The 20,453-nt window shown below is 39.8% G+C and overlaps 1 protein-coding gene across 1 annotated transcript in view; it reads left to right on the top strand.

The window, feature by feature from the left end:
- The window catches only part of LOC132980085 (alpha-2-macroglobulin-like), a 155,200-nt gene extending 140,083 nt beyond the window's left edge, over positions 1 to 15,117 (top strand). Inside the window, 2 exon segments of the mRNA XM_061046004.1 lie at positions 14,648 to 14,689; positions 14,951 to 15,117. Of these exon segments, the coding sequence (XP_060901987.1) occupies positions 14,648 to 14,689; positions 14,951 to 14,961 (53 nt within the window). The 3' untranslated portion in view covers positions 14,962 to 15,117.
- The last annotated feature ends 5,336 nt before the right edge of the window (positions 15,118 to 20,453 follow it).

The following is a 20,453-nucleotide window of genomic DNA, read 5'->3' as shown; positions in this document are numbered from 1 at the left end:
GTACTTTTCTTTATTTTAACTGACTTAAGGTTGCAGAACATAACTTGATTGGTTGAAATGTAATCTTAACTAAAAAACAGAAATGGTTTTATCAGAATATTTCTGTCTCAATAGAACACAAGAGCAAGCTCTCCCTTCAACCAAACACAATTAAACCCCACAAAGGATAAACACAAGTGACTCACGTTCAAACTGTCTTTATATGCCTTTTCTATATTTCTATCCCAAACGGACAGTTTGCAAACAGAACTTTAATATTAAAACTCTGGCTTTTGATGGATCGTTTGAACCCATAAACTAAAATTGTGCGTGCTTTAAATGGTGTAAGTGGTGGACAAGTCCGCTTTCTCTTTAATGAGAAAGTTTGCCTTTCTATGATTTCTGTTGTCCGACGGAGTAACATTATCAACAAACGTACGGAGAGGAACATACTGGAGAACAAAAAAGATGTAATGCAGCCGTTTAATTACATGCACAGAGATTCTAGCACAGATCACAGGATATAAACATCACCCCCCACACCTCACTAATTCAAGGAGATTCTCCAGATTATATCCTTCTGCATTCTCACATCACCTCACTCAGACTTAAGGTGGAAAAAACACTAGGGGGATGGCAGAAGAAACTCCAGTTAGAGTCTGAGTGAAAAATGTGTCTGTTTGTGTTCACACATACAGCTTCTCCTGGAAATTTCAGGAGTTTTTGAGGAGTTTTCTGCAAATGTGAAAGCCCTACGAGACTTGCTGTGTAGTTGAGACTCATATTCTGGATTTTACAGGTATAAAGACAGACCTGTTTACAAAAATGAACACTTGATCTGTTTGCATGGAGGAGGCAGAGCTTAAAACTTTTACTGCAGCCAGTCAGCACGGGGAGCTCCATGTTTTGGCTTTACTTTGGAGGAGCTCTTATGTTGTTTGTCTTTTTTTTTTTCAAATTGAATCACTTTTTTTTGCAAAGCCTGTAAATTTAGTCAAGACGTAAGTTCATCAGTTTTTCAACTAATGATGACTGGATATCAAAATATTTCTTAAGATTCACTCATATGTGCTTATTATGCTTTAGAAAAAATCTGTTCTTATTTTAATAAATGTGCTCTGTAAATCTCCAGTTATCTATTATTTTGTTATCTCTTCTGTACAGGTCACTGTGATCCCAGCCCCCTCATCTGATTTCACACTCTTTCCAAACCCTGAAGACGAGTTCAGAACCTGTCTGTGTGGTAATGAGCGCAAGAGCTTCAGATGGACCCTGACCCCTTCAGTCATAGGTGAGAACACAGCGTTCATCCACACTGATGCATACAAATCCGATTTTAGTGAAGACATCATTGATTTGATTCTTTGGAATTTACAGGATACTTAAAAAATGTGTTTGTTTATCTTGTTTTCAGGAGATGTGACTGTTTCTGCGACTGCTGAGGCTGTGGTGTCTGACATCACATGCAACAATGAGGTAGTGAGTGTGCCAGAGAGAGGTCGTTCTGACACGGTCTCAAGAACTCTTAAAGTAAAGGTTGGTATCTTAAAAGTAAGATGACAAAGTCAAAGGTTGTCCCTTAAGGTTGATTTTGGGTGTGTGTGTGTGTGATAGAAGGAGGCAGTGGTGCCGGCAGGATTACATTTCATATTATGCACAAGAACCAATCCGGTGTATGAAACCTTTATCTTCTAGTTCCCCACGTGTACGTTCACAGAGATCACAGATCACAGGGACTGAGCGTGCATGAGAGAGAGTAGACAAACGCACTAACACTACCTACACAACAACAAAACTCTGATTAACCACAAAGTTGCCAGACAACTAACCTTTAAACAAACACAAGCTCAATATTGGGAGCACTGTAGTATAATATACCATTATACGTATTTGAGAGGAACGCAAAGTAAAAGTCAGTATTGAGCTTCATCCGTAATAAAGCTGATGTCACCTGGAGAAGCTGAGGTAGCACATACCATTGATGTTTGCTGATGTGTGTAGAAAATATCTGAGTCGTCTGGGCTTGGGAACAAGTCACTGATGTGGATATCTGCCCTCTTAGATTGCTCCTAGACTTCATCATGGACTAGCTGACACACTCAATAAACTGAAATCAACATATTTGACTTCACAGTTCAGACAGAAAAGTTGGCTGTAATAACCCTTGATCATTAATGTTTACTATAGTTACGTTACACCAATCATATGACTTCAAAAACATTTGCGTCATGATGTTGGTGAGTGGAAGCTGCCAAAGACAGCAATTCAAGAACAGACAAGAGGAAATTGAAAAAAAGAAAGGATTAATCATGGGATGTCACAAGATGAAAAATGATACCTGCAAATCACACAAACGATAAGGTGCTGTTTCCTTCCCCATCAGGCTGAGGGAATCGAGAAGATAAAGTCGTCCAACTTGCTGCTGTGTCCAAACGGTAACTTTGCTGTGTTTTTCTATTCGCGTGCAGTTTAATGGTCCTAAAAAAATGTACAGTGTCTCATATTCTAAATTCATCACTGAGATACCTACTGTAGTTGTTGCTTCCTGAACACCAAATTGTGTCACATTGATCTCCTTTTCACTCTGTTTTATTTTTTCATTCTTGATCCACTGACCATTCACATACATGTTAATGACACTTTAATTTGAGTTTCTCTTCATAAGACGCTTGTTTCTCTGTCTGTTTACAGATGAGACTTTGACGGAGGAAGTAGAGATACAGCTCCCCGAGGATGAGATTGATGGATCTGGACGTTCTCTTGTATCAGTCCTGGGTAAACTAATACGATCATACACATTGACTGGAAAGACTTTCCTCCTTTATCAAGGCAAAACATTAATGTCAGGATATCCAGAAAACATTCAAAAACTGATTAATTATCACAGGAAAACAGAGTAAAATAACTGAATACACAATACCAGTTTTCTGGACATATTTGTATTTCATTCATATATTTCAATGAAAAGTTTAATGATTTGTTCCAGTTATTCTTACTCAGTATGTTAATTAACATTATGCACCACAAGGCACAGCTCTTTACATTTAAATAATACATATCTAGGCATATAATTATTTCATTTATCAACAAAGCAAAAAAAATATATTTACAAAAAGCAAAGCAAAACTGCTTCTCTTGACATAAAACATGGTAGCCTAAACAGAATTGAGAGTATTATTGCCATAGAAGCAGAATCTAGAATGTATTTAGAGGAAAAAAGTCATTCTTCATGCAGCATTGGCCACAGGAACAAATAGTTCTCTTGATCGTGCTTAAAACTAATTCCATTTGTTCTCAAACATCTGCTGTTGAGCCTACAAGTTGTTATTTTTTAAGGTTTTATAACAGCCGTCTTATCCATCTTTTTATGTTTCTCAGAATAAATGCTGAAAAGAAGCTGAGGGTCATGGATGATCGATTTTGAAGTGATCTTTTCTTTGTAACTTTGACCTCTTCCCAAAACATTTGAATATGCTAAAAGCAATTAAATAATGTTCCATTGAGTCTCCTATAAGATACCGCCATAGAATAGGCAGAATACAAATTCTCCATCTTGAGATTAAAGGTCAGTTTGGTTGCATGTGCACTCATAGTGAGTCTGTTTTGCTGTCAGGTGACATCATGGGCAGAGCCCTGAAGAACCTGGACAGTCTGCTGCGGATGCCATATGGTTGCGCTGAGCAGAACATGGCGGTTCTGGCCCCCAACATCTACATCCTCCAATACCTGGAAGACACAAAACAGTTGACCCCAGACATCAAGGCAAAGGGTACCAACTTTCTGACCAGCGGTGAGTCTCTGTTAGTTCAGCGTTTCTGCTAAAACAGAACATTTATACGTTTAGATATGCCGACAGAAGAAGTGTTGCTCATACTGTTACTCCCCTATTGATCGTGATTCTAATGTTATACAGGTTACCAGAGACAGCTGAACTACAAAAATAACGACGGTGCTTTCAGCACATTTGGATCAGGAGGACCAGGAAACACCTGGTGAGAATATTACTGATCCACAAGCAAAATGTAATCCTTATTGTAGGTTTCCACTGAATGAAGCCTTAGTTTGTCGCTCTAAACATTCCCTTGTTCATATTTCACTCCAAATATTGGCAGAGAAGATTTGGCAAGTTTTTCATGGGCAGAACCCACATACTCAGCTTTGCTGCTTATCCCACAAATGCATGTTCCTTACAAATGTGGCACCATTTAAAAGGGAAATAAACAGGCGTTCCAACGGTATACGATTTATTGCCAAGAAGCGTTGTTTCAACAAAGAAATAATCTACCAAACACAAATTTCCTTACTTTTTATTCAATGTTGTCACTTGCAATGAGTCTCTACCATTGCAAAATGAAAACAAAGACGATTGAGGTCTGCTCACTGTACCCTGTTTAGCCAGATAGCAGTGATAACAGTTATAAAAAATATTTTTAAAAATCCTGATAGCGTCGTCTGGCTGCTCTAACCTCTCTAACATGCACACTGTTAATTATTTGCACCGTGCACCAGCCATTGCATCCTATTATAACTCAAAAGCTCTTAACAGTAATATTACAGTAATATTTTGTGTTATGTGAATGTTTGTATTATTAAGTACTTCTTATTAATGTAAGAACTAGCCTAGAGACTTACCTTATAATTAGGGCCCGAGCACGAACCGTGCGAGGACCCTCTTGAAACCCTAGCGATTCTTCTTCTTCTCGTTCTTAGTCCGCCTCTTTGCGGCCACTTTTGAGGGCCTGAATGTGCCCGAAAACTCACCAAACTTTCCACGGTCATCAGGTCTTGCGAAAAATTTGATATTTTGGTGGTTTCGTAAACGGAGTTCGCAAAATGGCTCAGTGGCACCCCCTTGAAATGTTCAAAATGGCCTCCCCGTAAAGGGTTTTTTCACGTACACTCACGAAAATTGGTACGCATATTAAGCTCGTCAGGACGGACTAAAAATCCTCTTGCAGCGTTTCAAAAAACCCGACAGGAAGTCCACAAATTAAAGTTGAATTTAACGATAATGGCCCAAAATCGCTCAAAATCGCAGATTTCAGCCTTCCTATTTAAACGCACTTGTCCGAGGGCGCTCATCCGATCAACGCAAACTAAGTGTCAGTGCGTTCTAGACAGGCTCAACATATCTCGTTGTGCGCTGCATGTTATTTCGTCAAAGGGCGTGGCCGTGGCGTGCGTTTTAACTTTTTTGAGTGTTTTGGCAAGTTGTAAATGCTTATATCTCATGCATGATACGGGACCCGTCCTGAACACATCCATGATCGACATTTTTGAATTAGTCACAGCACCACCTGTTGACAACAGGAAGTTACTGCTTCTCAATTAGCATTAGCCATTGCTACAAGGTAGCTCATTTTCCCCTCAAAATTGGTGTGGACCATGCTATCACCTTGGCCATACAACATTTTCAACCTCAAACGCCTACGTCCAACGCTGTCACCATACGGACGCGTCGCTCGCCATCAAACAGGAAGTTGTTTTTTCACGGGCTTAACATAGTCGTACTGTCCCGAAACTTCATACATATAATCCTGGTAGTAAAGTCAAACATGTTATACCATTTAACTGAGTGGGCGTGGCTTAATGGCTCAATGGCGCCCCCTACAATATTTCAAACATTCAGCCCCCACGTTGCACGTTGAACCTACAATTCTGAATTTTACTATGCATTTCCAACATGACAAAACCTACAAAAAAGGCTCTTGCACCCATGCCCAAAACTCAACAGGAAGTCCATAATCACATCCTCATCAAACAGGAAGTGGCTGTATCTCTTATATACTTTGTCTGATCTGCTTAAAACACAGTGACACAAAAAAATAATCAGGTTTAACCACAGTGCCCCCTAATGCAAGGACTAAGTTCTACATCCTATATACTTTGTCTGATCTGATTGAAATTTCACAAGTATGATCAGGGTTGGCCTCTGAACACATTGACATAACAATAGTCAACTTCAACCATAGCGCCCCCTACAGCAAAGAGTAAGGACTACATCCTCTATACAATGCTCAATTTCCTCCAGATCTCATAGCTATCATGACAGTGCCAGCCTGAACTGCTCTAAGTCAAAATTTTATGTGATCTTCATTACGTTGCCTATTTCAACATGCCAGTACTATGACTATTACACAAATCGAACTGCACGGCCTGCTGCTTAGCCACGTTCCTTCATCACCCTACATCATACATACTTTCTCGGATCTGCTTAAAATTTCCCAGGTATGATCAGGGTTGGCCTCTGAACACATTGACATAACAATAGTCAACATCAACCATAGCGCCCCCTACTGCAAGGACTAAGTACTACATCCTATATACAATGCTCAATTTCCTCCAGATTTCATAGCTATCATGACAGTGCCAGCCTGAACTGCTCTACGTCAACATTTAATGTGATCTTCACTACGCTGCCTATTTCAACATGCCAGTACTACCACTTTTACGCAAATCGAACTGCACGGCCTGCTGCTTAGTCACGTTCCGCTGCTGCTGCACTCCCGTGGTTGCGACACACCTCGACATGCATAGGGGTGCGAGGGCCCTTCATCACCGTTTGCGGTTTTAATTAAGTGTTATATTTGATATATTAGTGCCCTTTGTGAAGAATGAAAACTCGGATCGAGTGCTTCCAGTTGTTTCAAATATCTAAAAAAATTTTTTACTCTGCAGGCTGACTGCCTTCACGATGAGATCTTTTGTCAAGGCTCAGAATTTCATCTTTATCGATCCGAAAGTTATCAACGATGCTGTGATCTGGCTAACAAACAGTCAAAAGGGCAGTGGCAATTTTAAACTGATGGGAAAATTCTTCAACAACCACATAAAGGTAATCAGAAACAAGTGACAAAAGAAGGATAAACTGGGCTCTGATTACGAGAGTTTTAAAATTCCTACCATTTTGTTATGAATTGCACATGTGACAAAACTTCTGAGATATTCTCCCGTCTTCTCTCAAACATTTAGAAATGGCAAGATTTTAAAATCTATTCTTCATTGAATTATGTGTGCTAAGAAAGAGTCAAAAACAGCCCTTTTTTTTTTTACCAGATTCTTGGCTTAAGAATCCTGAATTTCTAACACGGTTGCCATGGCAATGGTTTTGACAAGTAGGATAACTTGGAGGGTTGAGGATTAGAAGATGATTTTACCACCTGTTTGGTGTCAGCAGTGTGTTCTCTGTGATAGATAGCAGTGTGTTCTCTGTGACTGCTTTGGTTTTCCATGAGCGGAGATCATTTCACAAAAAGATGTCACTGTTATTTGACACTAGCTGTAGATCAAGGCTGTAGGCTTTAGTCATAACCTTATCATAATATTTTGTCATATATGACAAACATTTTAGTTTCTGTTTGTGGATTGACATCAGTTTACCAATGTTATTTCAGCCCTTAGTCTGTCCAGAGCCGATTAGACATGAGAGGAAAGACTGGAACCAAATTATGACACAATTTAAAATAGAAACTAGCTTAGAGTTTAGTGTGGACTTTACAATTCTACAATTCACTTAGCAGACTCTTTTATCCAAAGCGACGTACATCAGAGAGTAAGTACAAAACAAGCAAGGATCTAGAAAAAAGGGAACAATGTCAGTAAGAGCAAACGATCAGCTTTGAGTCCAATTGGACACACAGGTGCTGACAGGCAATACGCAGAGTAAAAGCACAACATTGACGGCAGTTCTTGAGAGCTCTAATCAGTATAGAAACCATCTTACAAGTCATCGTTATCAAACAAAAACCATCGTCATTACCATCATCATCATCATCAATAATATGGAGACCATCATCATTAAGTTAGTAGGTATTCATGAAAGAGCTGGGTCTTTAGCTTTTTCTTAAAGGTGCAGAGGGACTTTACACCACAACTCATAATTTATGTTACTTTTGATGAGCCCTAAAAGAAACTTGCCAACCTTGACCAACCACTGGAAATCTGCTGACTGAAAATAATTTTGTGAATTGATCCTCTGGAAGTTGTAGTGATGATAATGTCTGTATGATGCCTCCTCTCTGCAGGGCGGTGTGTCTGATGAAGTGATAATCACTGCTTACATCACGGCTGCCTTCTTGGAGATGAACCCGATTGTGACTGTGAGTACCCTCCTCTCAGTGAGTTTGTGTTGTTTCACTGTAAACCGTTTGATCATGTTATTAAATGATTCATCCGGTTATCCCATCCACTGTTTGTAAAGATGGACGATGTTGTCGTGAAAATGATCTAAAATCAGTCCTATGATTTACTTCTTTTATTAATTATATTGTTTTCTCTCAATCTGTTACAGGAAACTGTCACTAAGAGCCTCTCGTGCCTGAAAAAGACGATCAATAACGTCGCAAACACCTACGCTACAGCTCTGCAGGCGTATGTCTTCACTCTGGCGGGAGACATGGAAACCCGTTACAAACTTTTGTTACACCTTGACAGCGTGGCGATAAAAGAAGGTGTGTCACCCTGAAATAAATGATTATAACCAATCAAAATTTCCATATGGATTCCCTTTGTGAGCTGGTTTCAGCCGTTACTTCCTGCACTATCCTACGCCCGGGGCAGAGCGTCTCGGAGCCTGGGGCAGAGCGTCTCGGAGCCTAGTGCAGAGCCTGATGCCACTGTCATTTTCTCACCCAGCTCTCATGTTGTCTGAATAGCAAATGAGCTTGCACCTGTGTTAGCTCGCAGGCTTGTGTTAGTCTTAAAATCATATGTGGTCAGGCGCACATGTGACCCGTTCTTATCTTGAGGATGCAGAAAACTGTCGCATCTTAGAACAAATAAAACCTGGTCTAAAGTTTAGAGTCTGTGGTGCAGTAAGTCCCTGGTATTTAGAGGATGCTTGATGAAGATGGACAGACATCAATGAGTTCAAAACAGACTTCCACTCTGCCCATAAGACACACATGGAAGCACAGAAACGCTCCCAATGCTCAGTTAAATATATTCTTTTGCATTTACTGATACATTTAAGTTTTTAAGGGAACAGAGGGCTGAAAGAAGCGCTCGCCCTAATGCATGTTCCGTCTCAGAGAGTTGGATTTATAAAAAAATCTTGTGCATACCTGTGAATGCTACGACAATCAAGCCCATAGATATGAAAACAGACTGTCCATTGTCCATTATGCACACTTAGACAATGTAGCCAAAAATTCCACATTTTAAGTGATTGAATAGATCTTTATTGTCATTGCAATCAAAACAAAAGACAATTTAGCTGCACATGTAAAACACAGAAATATTAATTAAACAACATAAAAGACACACAGTCAACATTAAAAGCATAACATAAGAGCAATAGTTAAAGGCATGTTGTCGAATAAACAATATAAAAAATAGATAGTTCAAAAGTAGCCACGTCAATAAACATTAAAACATTAAAGCTGCCGAAACATGAAGAGTGCTAGACCACTGGACAACGAGCTGCTCTACCATCTTAGGTACCTTGCTACCAAGTTCAGTCGTTATTTGAATTGTTTTATATGTCTTTTTGATGTTTTAAACAGTGGCTGAAACATAAAGATTGTGTATGAATTCTGCATTCGCTGCTGTAACGATTTCTTTTAATAATTTGATCAGAGAAGGCCACTCTGCAAGTCCCTGGTGGGTTTTTAATGCAATCCTCCCCCTCATGCTCATGGGATCATATTATTTTTCTTTCTAACTGATTCGATGTCTAAAAACTACAAAAATGAAAGCCTTCTTTGTTTCTGAATGTCCCTCACCTTTGTGTGTTTGTGTCTGTATGCAGGAGGTTTCACCCACTGGGCTCAGACAGCGACAAACAGATATTTGTCTGTATCTGTGGAGATGACCTCCTACGTGCTGCTCGCCATACTGTCGCCATACTCGCTTCCTGCTGCCCCTCCTTCCCCCGAAGCACTGGGCTACGCCAGCAGCATCGTCAGATGGCTGACCAGGCAGCAAAAGTATTATGGAGGCTTCTCCTCCACGCAGGTAACCCTCAAATAGTTTAGAGCTTATTTAAATCTTATTTGCCCAGATAGACGTTCTTTGGACAGGCCACCCAGTTTCTGAACACACACCAAATTATGCTCTCCAATTTTTGCATTTTGTATTTGAACCTTTTGTCTAATTGGCCGAGTAAAGGAATGCTTTTCACGACCAAATAATTAGATGTATGGATGGTGGATAGTGGATGGTCTCTACGGGGTAGGGTCTGCTCACATGCTCTGAGGCTAGTCACAGCTGTAGGTGAGTCTGAAACTGCTGAAACTGAAGATCGGTATTAGGGCTGGGAAATATATCGAGTTTTTAAGATATATCGATATATTTTCAAACAAGATATAGGGTAAGACAATATCGTTAATATGGATATAGTTTATGTTGCATTAAAATAACGTTACAGAGGTGCCAGGTCACCTTTTTCTCATCTCACTGATGACGACTGACTGTCTGTCCCTCTTAACCCTGCTCCTCCTCTCTCTCTCTTTTATTGTATTTAAGGAACATTTTTATTTTATAATATTACTTTTTAAATTCACAAACAGGTAGTTTATTTTCCATGTGTTTTCACTGTTAATAAAATACATATTGATATATATCGAGTATCGCCATTCAGCTAAACAATATCAAGATATGAGTTTTGGTCCATATTACCCAGCCCTAATCGGTATATAAAACTTGCTATGTCTGTAAAGCCTGGCCAACAGTAAAACATATTTAAAAGCTAAGAGATGTTTCAAATGTGAGAGAGCCCACACATGATGACTGATGGTAATAGATTAAATGATGTGACCAAACCACCAGAGTGCATGCTAGGCTGTCCTCTGGGTTACCCACACAAAACAGGAGATCGTAAATATGGAACATATCGATACCAAATCGATAGGGCCCCCATGTCCTTTTGAGCAGATCAGATTAGTCTTAACATGCCTCACACCACAGGAACATCTGACTAGATAATCTTAAGAACAATTGAAAGATAAGGACACTGTCTAGGATCGTTTGAAGGGGGAATCGGGCCCAAAATCAGTTCTTCTTGTAGTATGTTCTCCGCTTTATAAAACAAGATGTCTTCATCTGTTTTAAGTCCTCGATGAGGATTTTTTAAATCTCATTATTAAACTGACTGAAATGACTGTAACACTGATGCCTCTAAACAACCCCACAAAAGCAAACAAGACCAAATTGAGGCGGTTGATTATTTCTATATATTAATTTGTGCTGGTGCAGGGCAGCTGTCATACATACAGATTCACTTCAATTTGTCCAAGTAGCTTTCTTTTTTCTACTTTTTTTGTGGCATGTTTAACCGTGTAACAAAAACAGGAGGAGATGTTTTGTCAATACTACTTACACACGTGCAGAACATAATCAACAGTGATACAATGAGCAGCTTTGTCTACAGGAGGCATTATTATTATTAACCCTAAACTAAAGTTCCACTCAGGAGTTTCAAAGTAATAATTCTTTGTAATTTGTGTTTCACAGGACACAGTGGTGGCCCTTCAGGCTCTCGCTCTCTACTCCACCCTGGTGTTCAATCCTGAAGGTTCGAGCTCAGTGAATGTCAAGTTTTCTGACGAGGAGATTGATTTTGAAGTGAACCAGGACAACAAGCTGGTCTACCAGGAGCAGCTGGTGATGGACCAGACAGGAAAGTACACAGTGGAGGTGGAGGGCAATGCGTGTGTCTCAGTGCAGGTCAGTCATAACTGAAGCTCCTCCAAAGCTTGACAAAGACAAAAAAGGAACAGGAACATTGGTTGGTGAGGGCCTCATGTAGAAACAGAGAAGGGGATGTTAATCATGCAGGTGAATGGTTACGTCCCATAGAGCTTATAGTGTTTTGATCTTCAATATATTCAATATGACAGGAAATAAAGAGATGCTGATTTTTGTATGGTTTAGTAACTATAGTGGTAAGAAGTCAGGTTAATATAATAACACATGCCACAATACTGGAGCAGTGAAAGCATTATGAAAACATTTGACAAAATGAAAAACAGTTATGATCATACTTTGACCACATATCCGATATCTGCTGCTGTGTCAGAGTAACTCAAACTGAAGGAGTGTCTATGCAAGTAAATATGTGCGTTAAAGTGTGCTGGCAGTTGCAGCAGACAGGGGGTCTCCAGACCTGATATTCTTATTACGTCGAAGCAATCTCTGTGCAGAGGGCAAAACGGCTGGTGCTCAATCCCCTTTCTTGTCTATGTGTGCACATGTCTGACAGTAGAGCGATGCCTTGTTGCCACTGGCTCTGTAGTACTGCAGAAAGTTGAGAACTGCCATATTTACAATTTACTTAAAAATAGCTGTTTGTTTGATTTTTATGAAAATAATTAACTTCCTTGTGGGACTTTTTCCTAGATTTCTTATCACTACAACGTCCCGCCTACTCCCATAGCAACAACACTTGACGTGGAGGTCAGTACGAAGTGCAGCAGCTCATCTACCAGACCTACGATGACTCTGACTTTGAAGATTGGGTAAGTAGTCATTGACAGCTTGTTGCAGATATTGCAGCAGTGACAGAACACTACTGTCACTCTGAACAAATATTTGTATCCCAGGTTTACCTTTAACTTATGCTGACATTGCACGCAAAATCTTTCAACTGATTTCACATCGGCAGATTTATTTTTAAAGAAATTGCGTTAAAAGTTGCAATGTTCTGAAGGCTTTTTTTTCCAATGACATCCCAGGAGCAAGGGATAAATGTGAGGAGTAATGACAAACTTCATGTATTAACTGTGTACGTCCTAATCTTTGATCACTGGAAATTCTGCAAGTAACAGTTACCACCAAGTCTCAACAGATTATCATATGTTCACTCTAACTGCCCTGGCTGTTTGTGAATTTAGCAATGAGGGTGATTTGCATACAAAAGGACCAGTTTTCCCCCAAATGACTGCATTAAGGCTGATTTTAAAATGTGCAAAAACACTGACGCACAAAAATGCAATTTGCTCTGCAACACTGTTAACCCATTGCACATGCATTGTCATTTAAACTGTGTTGTTTTGTCTAATTTGCACAGGTAAAGGCACAAAAGCTGGACATTTCTTTTGTGAATCAGGACCATAGATTTGCAGAACTTTATATCATGCAAGTTAAATGTCTTTAGATGTGAGAGGGTGTCTGGATTGTAACGTCCATGTAGGGAATAGTACGCCAGTGTACAGAAGCTGCTGATGGATGTACAATAGGAAATGATTACAACTGAATAGTAACTTCTCAGCTCAAACATATCTTAACTATAAGAACCCTCTCCAAGAACCTTAGATTGTATGTGTGCCTCCAAACAAAAAGGCTTCGGTCACACTGAGTAAAATCTACTTTTTCTTGTTGTGTTACAGATATACGGGAAAACAAGAAACTACAAACATGGTGATCGTGGATATCAAAATGCTCTCTGGATTTGTCCCAGACGAAAAGTCTTTGGAGGAGGTGAGATAATACCTTAAAGGAAATATATTAATGTCCATTTCAACCAGTTTAAATGAGTCTCAGAAGTCCCCAAAACATGTAATTTTCTTACCGAAAATCCAGCCGGTTCGGCTGCTGCGTCTGCTGGCCCGGGCCAACTCGGGGGGGGGGGATGGGGGGTCACTGTTTTCCTGCGGACACAGACATAGAGTCTGTTTTCTGCCAGGAATTTCCAAGATGCCAATTCCTTCTGGAAGAAATCTTTGAATCAGTTGTGTAAACGGCCATATGTGTTGAAGTAAATGTCTGTAGAGGACCTTGGTGGAAGTGGCCTGCGGTGCTGTGCATTCTGGGAGTTGGTGTCTTTCATCCACATGAGCCAAAAAGACACTTTCTGTCTTTTCTCGGTCAAGAAGGCACTAACTTCAAAAATGTATTTCACATTTCTACTACATATATGACCCAATGTCAATACAGATTCATGTTTCAACGTGTGAAGTATCCCTTTAAGATGACCATGCCACTACAGCAATACAGAATAAACATCTAAAATTAAGATCATCTTCATCTTAAAAATGCTTTGTTGTTCGAACTACATGCATTTTGTTCCCGCTGAGCAGTCTGAATCTGCTCTCTGCTGGGATCAGAATTATCAATTATTATTTTTTTAAATCAAAGTTCAACATCCTACTCAACAGTTTTGAATGACACAAGCTCCAAGATAACTAAAATGGTATTACCTGATCTAATCTAATTTCTTAATCTTGTTTTCTTTGTAACAACCTGATTTCAAGGTTTGATCCTATCCAGTCATACTGCTTTTTATTGATGTTTTTCACTTACAGCTTAAAGGTGAAGCACAAGTGGAGAATATTGAACCAGAGGATGACCATGTTGTGGTGTACATAAAAGAGGTGAGAGACATTGCAGTGACCGAGAATAATGAATGCTCGGCAGATTTTGTTTTCTGATTGCCTCGTCTGTTTTTCTTCCAACAGTTATCAAAGGAGATCCCCATCCAATATGACCTGGAGCTCATACAGGAGCTTCCAGTGTCGGACCTGAAGCCAGCTGTGGTCAAAATCTATGACTACTACCAGCCAAGTAAACCAGATACTTTCTCTGCACTAGACATCATTTACAGAGACCACTACTCACTTTAACAAACCCTGCTCCCTTTAGAGATGTACACCACCTGAAAAGTGAAAATACTTTTCAGACAAAACACAAATTTTACCCTTTTTTTAAATCTCTCCTTTTTTTTCTCTCACAGGTGATCAAGATGAGGCCAATTACAACTACCCTTGTGTTGCAGGTAACTATCTTTAATACCATTGGGCCTCATTCACCAATATCTTCTTAAGATTTTTCTTAAATCTGCTCTTAAGAAAGTTTAGAAGAAAAAGCTACGTCAGATTCATGACGTGTTTCATGACAGATTCATGACGTTAGAATTGTTCTCTCCGGTGATCTTAAATTGATGAATGCAAACAAAATCAGTCAAACAAAAGAAAGAAACCAGTCTGTGCCTTTGCTGTTAATAATTGTGTTTATTTTCTATTGTTTTTTTTTGCAGGAAATGTTTGAAGTCTGGTCGACCCTCAGCTCCTCACTGATTTTATTTTCATCCAAAAAAAAAAGAAATGCATTTTCTCAAAGTAACTAAACAGTAAACATCTGTGTAACCAGTGTATGTTTGAAACATGGAACTCGTGCCACATTCAATAAAACGCATTCAACTTCAAACAACTCTGGTGTCCATTGACCGCTGAATGTTTTGCCTGCTGTTTCAACAGATCAGTTACTGTAAGTGTGGAAAGTGGAGACATGCTCAGGAAAGTGTCTTTGTGGCGTTAATTGGAGTGAACTAAAGTTTATAAAAGAACATACCTAGATCATCTGATTAGAAGATTATAGGAAGCACTACTTTATGAGAACTAATACAACAAATATGATGAGTCATCATAACCGTATCTCAAAATAGTAGTTTCAGGATTAAATAGTTTATGACTTTCAATAGGGAGAATGGTTTCCCTCCCATGTCTACAGAGTGCCACCCCATACCTGGTTACCTGTTACCATGGAACATAGCAGCGGCCCGAGGTCATCTCTGTACGGCTTTCTGTGTTCTGTCAAGATGTGCTACTTTGTCCAAAAATGCCAAACGACAGGTAGTCTTATCCCCTATGAAATAATGCTACCAGAACAAAATAACTATGTTAATTCACTAATCACACCATATGCATTATCTGAGTGTGACAGGTCAGTTGCACTGAATTGAAAAACAATACCGATGTAATGGTAATCGGGCTGGACAGTGATTGTATCAACGGAAGAACCAGCGTCCTGGTGCTACCCCTGCTGTCCACCACTCAACTCTAAGATGTTTGTTTTATCCCCAGGTTGCTCTGCCACCGCTCAAAAGTCACTCATTCAGTGAGGTAAAAAAAAACCTGTTGTAGCATGCACGATTAATGGAAGGGATAAAGGTTGTGTTAAGTTTATTGATCGACCCAAATCTAACCATTTAAAGAGTCAAAAGATGACTGATCAGTGAGTCAGGTATTTAAAGTCCAGATTGGTTAATCATGCATCCAAGCTCAATGCAAATTAAGATAATTTGTATTTTTGTTCATTCTTTAGGCTCAAATTTCCATGTCCAGGTGAATATGGAAAATGCAGCACTTTCATTCAAAATTTTTCCAAAACGACGTACATCAGAGAGTAAGTACAACACAAGCAAGGATCTAGAAAGAGGGAACAATGTCAGTAAGAGCAAACGATCAGCTTTGAGTCCGATTGGACACACAGGTGCTGACAGGCAAAGCACAACATTGAGTTCTTAAGAGCTCTATCAGTATAGAAACCATCTTAAAAGTTGCCGTTATCTGGCCTCGAATACCTGGCCTCAAGTGAAGCCAAAAGATTTAGTGCTCCCTCCACTGACTGGCTGCAGTACAGGCCATAAGCTTCCTCTATGTTAACAGAGATGACATGGTTCAAAGCAGGGGTCCCCAAACTACGGCCCCTCCCCACATTTGGCCCGGCCCTCAGAACAATTCAGAATGCATTTTAAAAATTGTAATATATATATTTTTTTGTCATAGGCCTATAAAAGTTTAGCATTTCAAATAAAATGTTCTTTAGCTGTGAACTTTTGTCATTATTAACTCACATGTTAGGGAAGAGAAAATTTGATTCAGAATTCAGGGTATTTAACCAACAGTGTTAAGGAAAGGTGGGTCAATGCTTCCTTTATAACCTCCTTTAGCATAGGATACACTGGACCATCCTTTACCAAAGGAGATGAGATATGATGCCCCACAATTCCTTGCGGCCGCAACATTTAAAGCGACTCGCGCATCCGACCGTTCATGAACAATAACGATGACAGAAAAGGGACGGAGATCATGTAAGTTACCATCGCAATAATATGCCTTGAACAACTTTCAACTATCTTTAACCCGTAGGCGAACTATGAACGTTATGCTGATGTTGTAAAATGATCAAAGTGAGTTTAACTTTTATTATAGCCTATGCTCAGTTTGCATTCGTTATTTATCCACTTTGAGTGTTTTGGCAGCCGTAAGCAATATCATAAATAACGTTACACTTTCCTTCAGTCACAGATGCTGAAACCCTTGCCTTGATTAAGGGCCTTGAGATATTATGCAAAGCCATATAATCAGATTATAATCACCATAAAAACATCACCCTGTCTTTCAGGTAAAAAGGGATCAGAGACATTTTGAGCCAGATGATGTTTTATTCAACATATTTCATTCAATTCAGAATGTTTTGTGCATTTCTTCAGTTGTACATTCTTGTTTTACATAAATGTAACAATTAATTTCATATTTATGTTGATTTCTGAGTGGACAGGAAGCTGATGGTTTCACTTTTCTTACTTGTAGTCTGGTAGTCTATATTGCTTTTATTTCAATCCTAACCTTGTGGTGATTAGGATTATTTCACCGGTAAGAAGGCACAGAGGAAAGTTTTTTAGATGCGCTTTTAGTAGTCCATTTTATGAACATTGTAGTTTCAACACGGCAGACCCACGTCATTAACCTCCGCCGGCCCGTCACATTTAATGATGTGGCCTAGTGGAAATGTGGTCGGATTGTCAGAGCAACAAGATCGCCTTTCCCTAAGTGCTTTATGAATTCTCCTAACATCTTTCCTTGACCTCATGACGTTTCCCCGGGGTTAAGGTAAAGTGGATAGTGAAAGGAGATAGGAGGGACAATTCGAACGCACCCAAAGTATAAACTGCATGTCAGGTCATTTTTTTAAACCCGTTTTAAGTTCAAGATATATTAATTATGGTGTTAAATGTCATGATTCCATCTGCGCCGCACACTCGCCCTCTCTAGTCCATTCTTGTGTACTTACTGCAAACTCTGCTCAGCATCGTTCCACTCCACAATACACACAGTCTATTTTCAATGGAGCCCACCTCAAGCACGTGTCCAACTGAACAGAGCAGACAGGAAGTAAGTAAGAGAACAGATAAAGCATGATGTCAATTTCAAATTAAAATACAATGTGCAGGCTCCTGATTGCATATCCCATCACTTTATCAACATTACATCAAAACAGGCACCCATTGAACAGCAATTCAATCTAGCAGCAATTGTATCTATTTTTTAAGTGAAGCATTAAGCGGAAAGGAAATGGTCTGCAGGGGGCTTGATGGTATTGGGTCCAGAGGACAGGTGGTGGGCCGAGAGTCTAGCACAAGCTTAGAGACTTCAGAGAGGAGAATGTGTCGAGTGAGGCACTTTTGGTTGGTGCCTTTGGGCTGAGTTGGTCAGGCTCAGAAAACTGGTTACTGATGGTTGCAACCTTTTCAGTAAAATACGAGGCAAACATGTCTGGTGTGAACAGATCGGAGGGTGGAGGAGGAGGTGGTTGAAGCAGTGAGTTAAAAGCAGAAATTTTTTTTTCTTGTATCTGTGGCATTTCATATCTTGTTCTGATAATTTGTTGTCTTGGCCGTTTTCAGGCTGGAGGAGAATGAGACAAGTCTTTGCTTATAGTCATTGAGGTCAGCGGACTGTTTGGATTTTTGCCATTTTCTCTCTGACCTCAGCCCTGCTCTTTGCTCTCTTATAACTTCAGTGAGCCATGGACTAGGGTGGGTTTTGCGAGCGGGTTTGGACACCAGAGGGCAGAGCTTGTTCAGAGATGTGGCTAGTGTGGAGTAGTGATGGGAAGTACGGCTCTATTCAGAGAGCCGGCTCTTTCGACTCCCAAACGACTCTTAATTTAGGATCTTTTGTAGCCTCATATTTTAGCTTAACTTTGCAAATATTAATGGTTTGTGTGTTGAAAACCCTTTTAAATCAAGAGTGTTGCCTGCTTTGTGGGTAGGAGGAGTTGGGACCTGCGTGAGGTCAAATGAGGATAGGAGAGCAAGGAAGTCTGTTGCCTGAGCTTTATCAGTGTGTATGTTCATGTCTCCCATTACAATCAGTGGTGTTCCATCATCAGGGATTTCTGAGAGTAGCATGTCCAGTTCCACAACAAAATCATTCAGATTACACCCTGGTGGGCGGTAAATGATAGCAATGTACATTTTAATAGGAGCAGTAACCAAGATTGTGTGATATTCAAATGAGGAGTTGTTGCTCAGTGGGAAGAGTTTATTGAATTTCCAGGTATTAGAAATGAAGATACCTGTACCACCTCCACGTCCAACAGAGCGGGGGGTGTGAGAACACTGTGTCAACAGAAAGAGCAGCTGGTGTGACTGTGTTTTCTGGGCGGATCCAGGTTTCAGTAAGGGCAAGTGCCTGAATGTCTGACATTTTTGCAAGTGCTTGGATGAATTCAGTTTTATTCACAGCAGATTGACAGTTCCAGAGGCCAGAAGTAAATGAAGGGTGGGTAGAAGAGGCTTTCTTAAGCAGAGACAAGTTGTTAAGATTTCGTTGTCTATGACAGATGTGTCTTTTCCTGTTCCCACGAATGACAGAGATTTCTTTGTAGCACATGTTGCGTTTAGCAGATGACCAGAGGAAATAGGCAAAGCAGTAGTCGTGGATGCCCGGGTTCTGTGGCCACAGCTTCCTAGTTTTCAGATCAGAGCTTGTTCTGCTGGCAGTTTCGGATTCAGACTCTTTTAAGCTTGGATTTTCGTGAATATCCCGCCCCAGATTTTCAGCTTGCAATCAACAGAGGGTGTGACATGCGTCAATTGCCTCTCCTGTTGATGTTCAGAGAATGAAACTTAAGTGCTCAGTCCAAACAAAGCCTAACAACGACCCACTATCAATATCTACTCAAAGCAAGTTTCGATTCAATCACCTAGCCGACAAGACCTTCCTAGTTTTCTGATCAGAGCTTGTTCAACAAGTTGAATTTTGCGTTTGTGTCTCCTCTTCCAAACCCTCTGTTATCTCTGCACATTGTGTTTACATTTTACATGCTGGACTTCGCTCTCCAAAGGCATGTTTTGTTTACTGTACTCGTGGAGCAATTCCCAAATTGTCGGCAGAAATGTGGGTGTATTACTTTGGTGTTGTAAGTCTGTTTACAATGAAGCATCCCACACAGTTTAAAGGGCAATGTTTCAGAGCCCTTTTCAGTAACCTTCAGTTACTTTTAAAAAATGCATCTATTCAGCTGTTTTCACAAACAGAAAGCTCTTACTTAACTCCCACTAATTACAGTTTCAACACTATGTGTCCTCTCTGTCTTCTTGGTTACCGTAGCGACTGCATGATTTTCTCGCGGTTTGATTTGACACAAACGTTAGACATGTATTTATGATCAAGGATACTTTATTTAATAAAAAGAAATCCAGTTTTTATCTAAAAATTATTGATCTTTTTGTATTTACCTTTCACTTAAGCGGCCAAAAAAAGAAAGCTTTCACATATTAATTTGACATATTTGAGCTTTAGAGACCTAGACTACTGTTTTGTTCAGCGCCGTAACCATGTATAATTCTGCTGTAAAATGTGGTGTTTATTATGGGGCCTTAAAGAAATTGTCTTTCTTTTGGAGTCAGCCTCAAGTGGCCACTTGTGGAACTGCAGTTATTTTGTACTAAAGCACCGACTTTATTGTTC

Source organism: Labrus mixtus, chromosome 9 (genome assembly GCF_963584025.1).
Source record: "Labrus mixtus chromosome 9, fLabMix1.1, whole genome shotgun sequence".
NCBI lineage: Eukaryota > Metazoa > Chordata > Actinopteri > Labriformes > Labridae > Labrus > Labrus mixtus.
The sequence above is the reverse complement of the archived record's forward strand: the minus strand, read 5'-3'. Positions and strand labels throughout refer to the sequence as shown.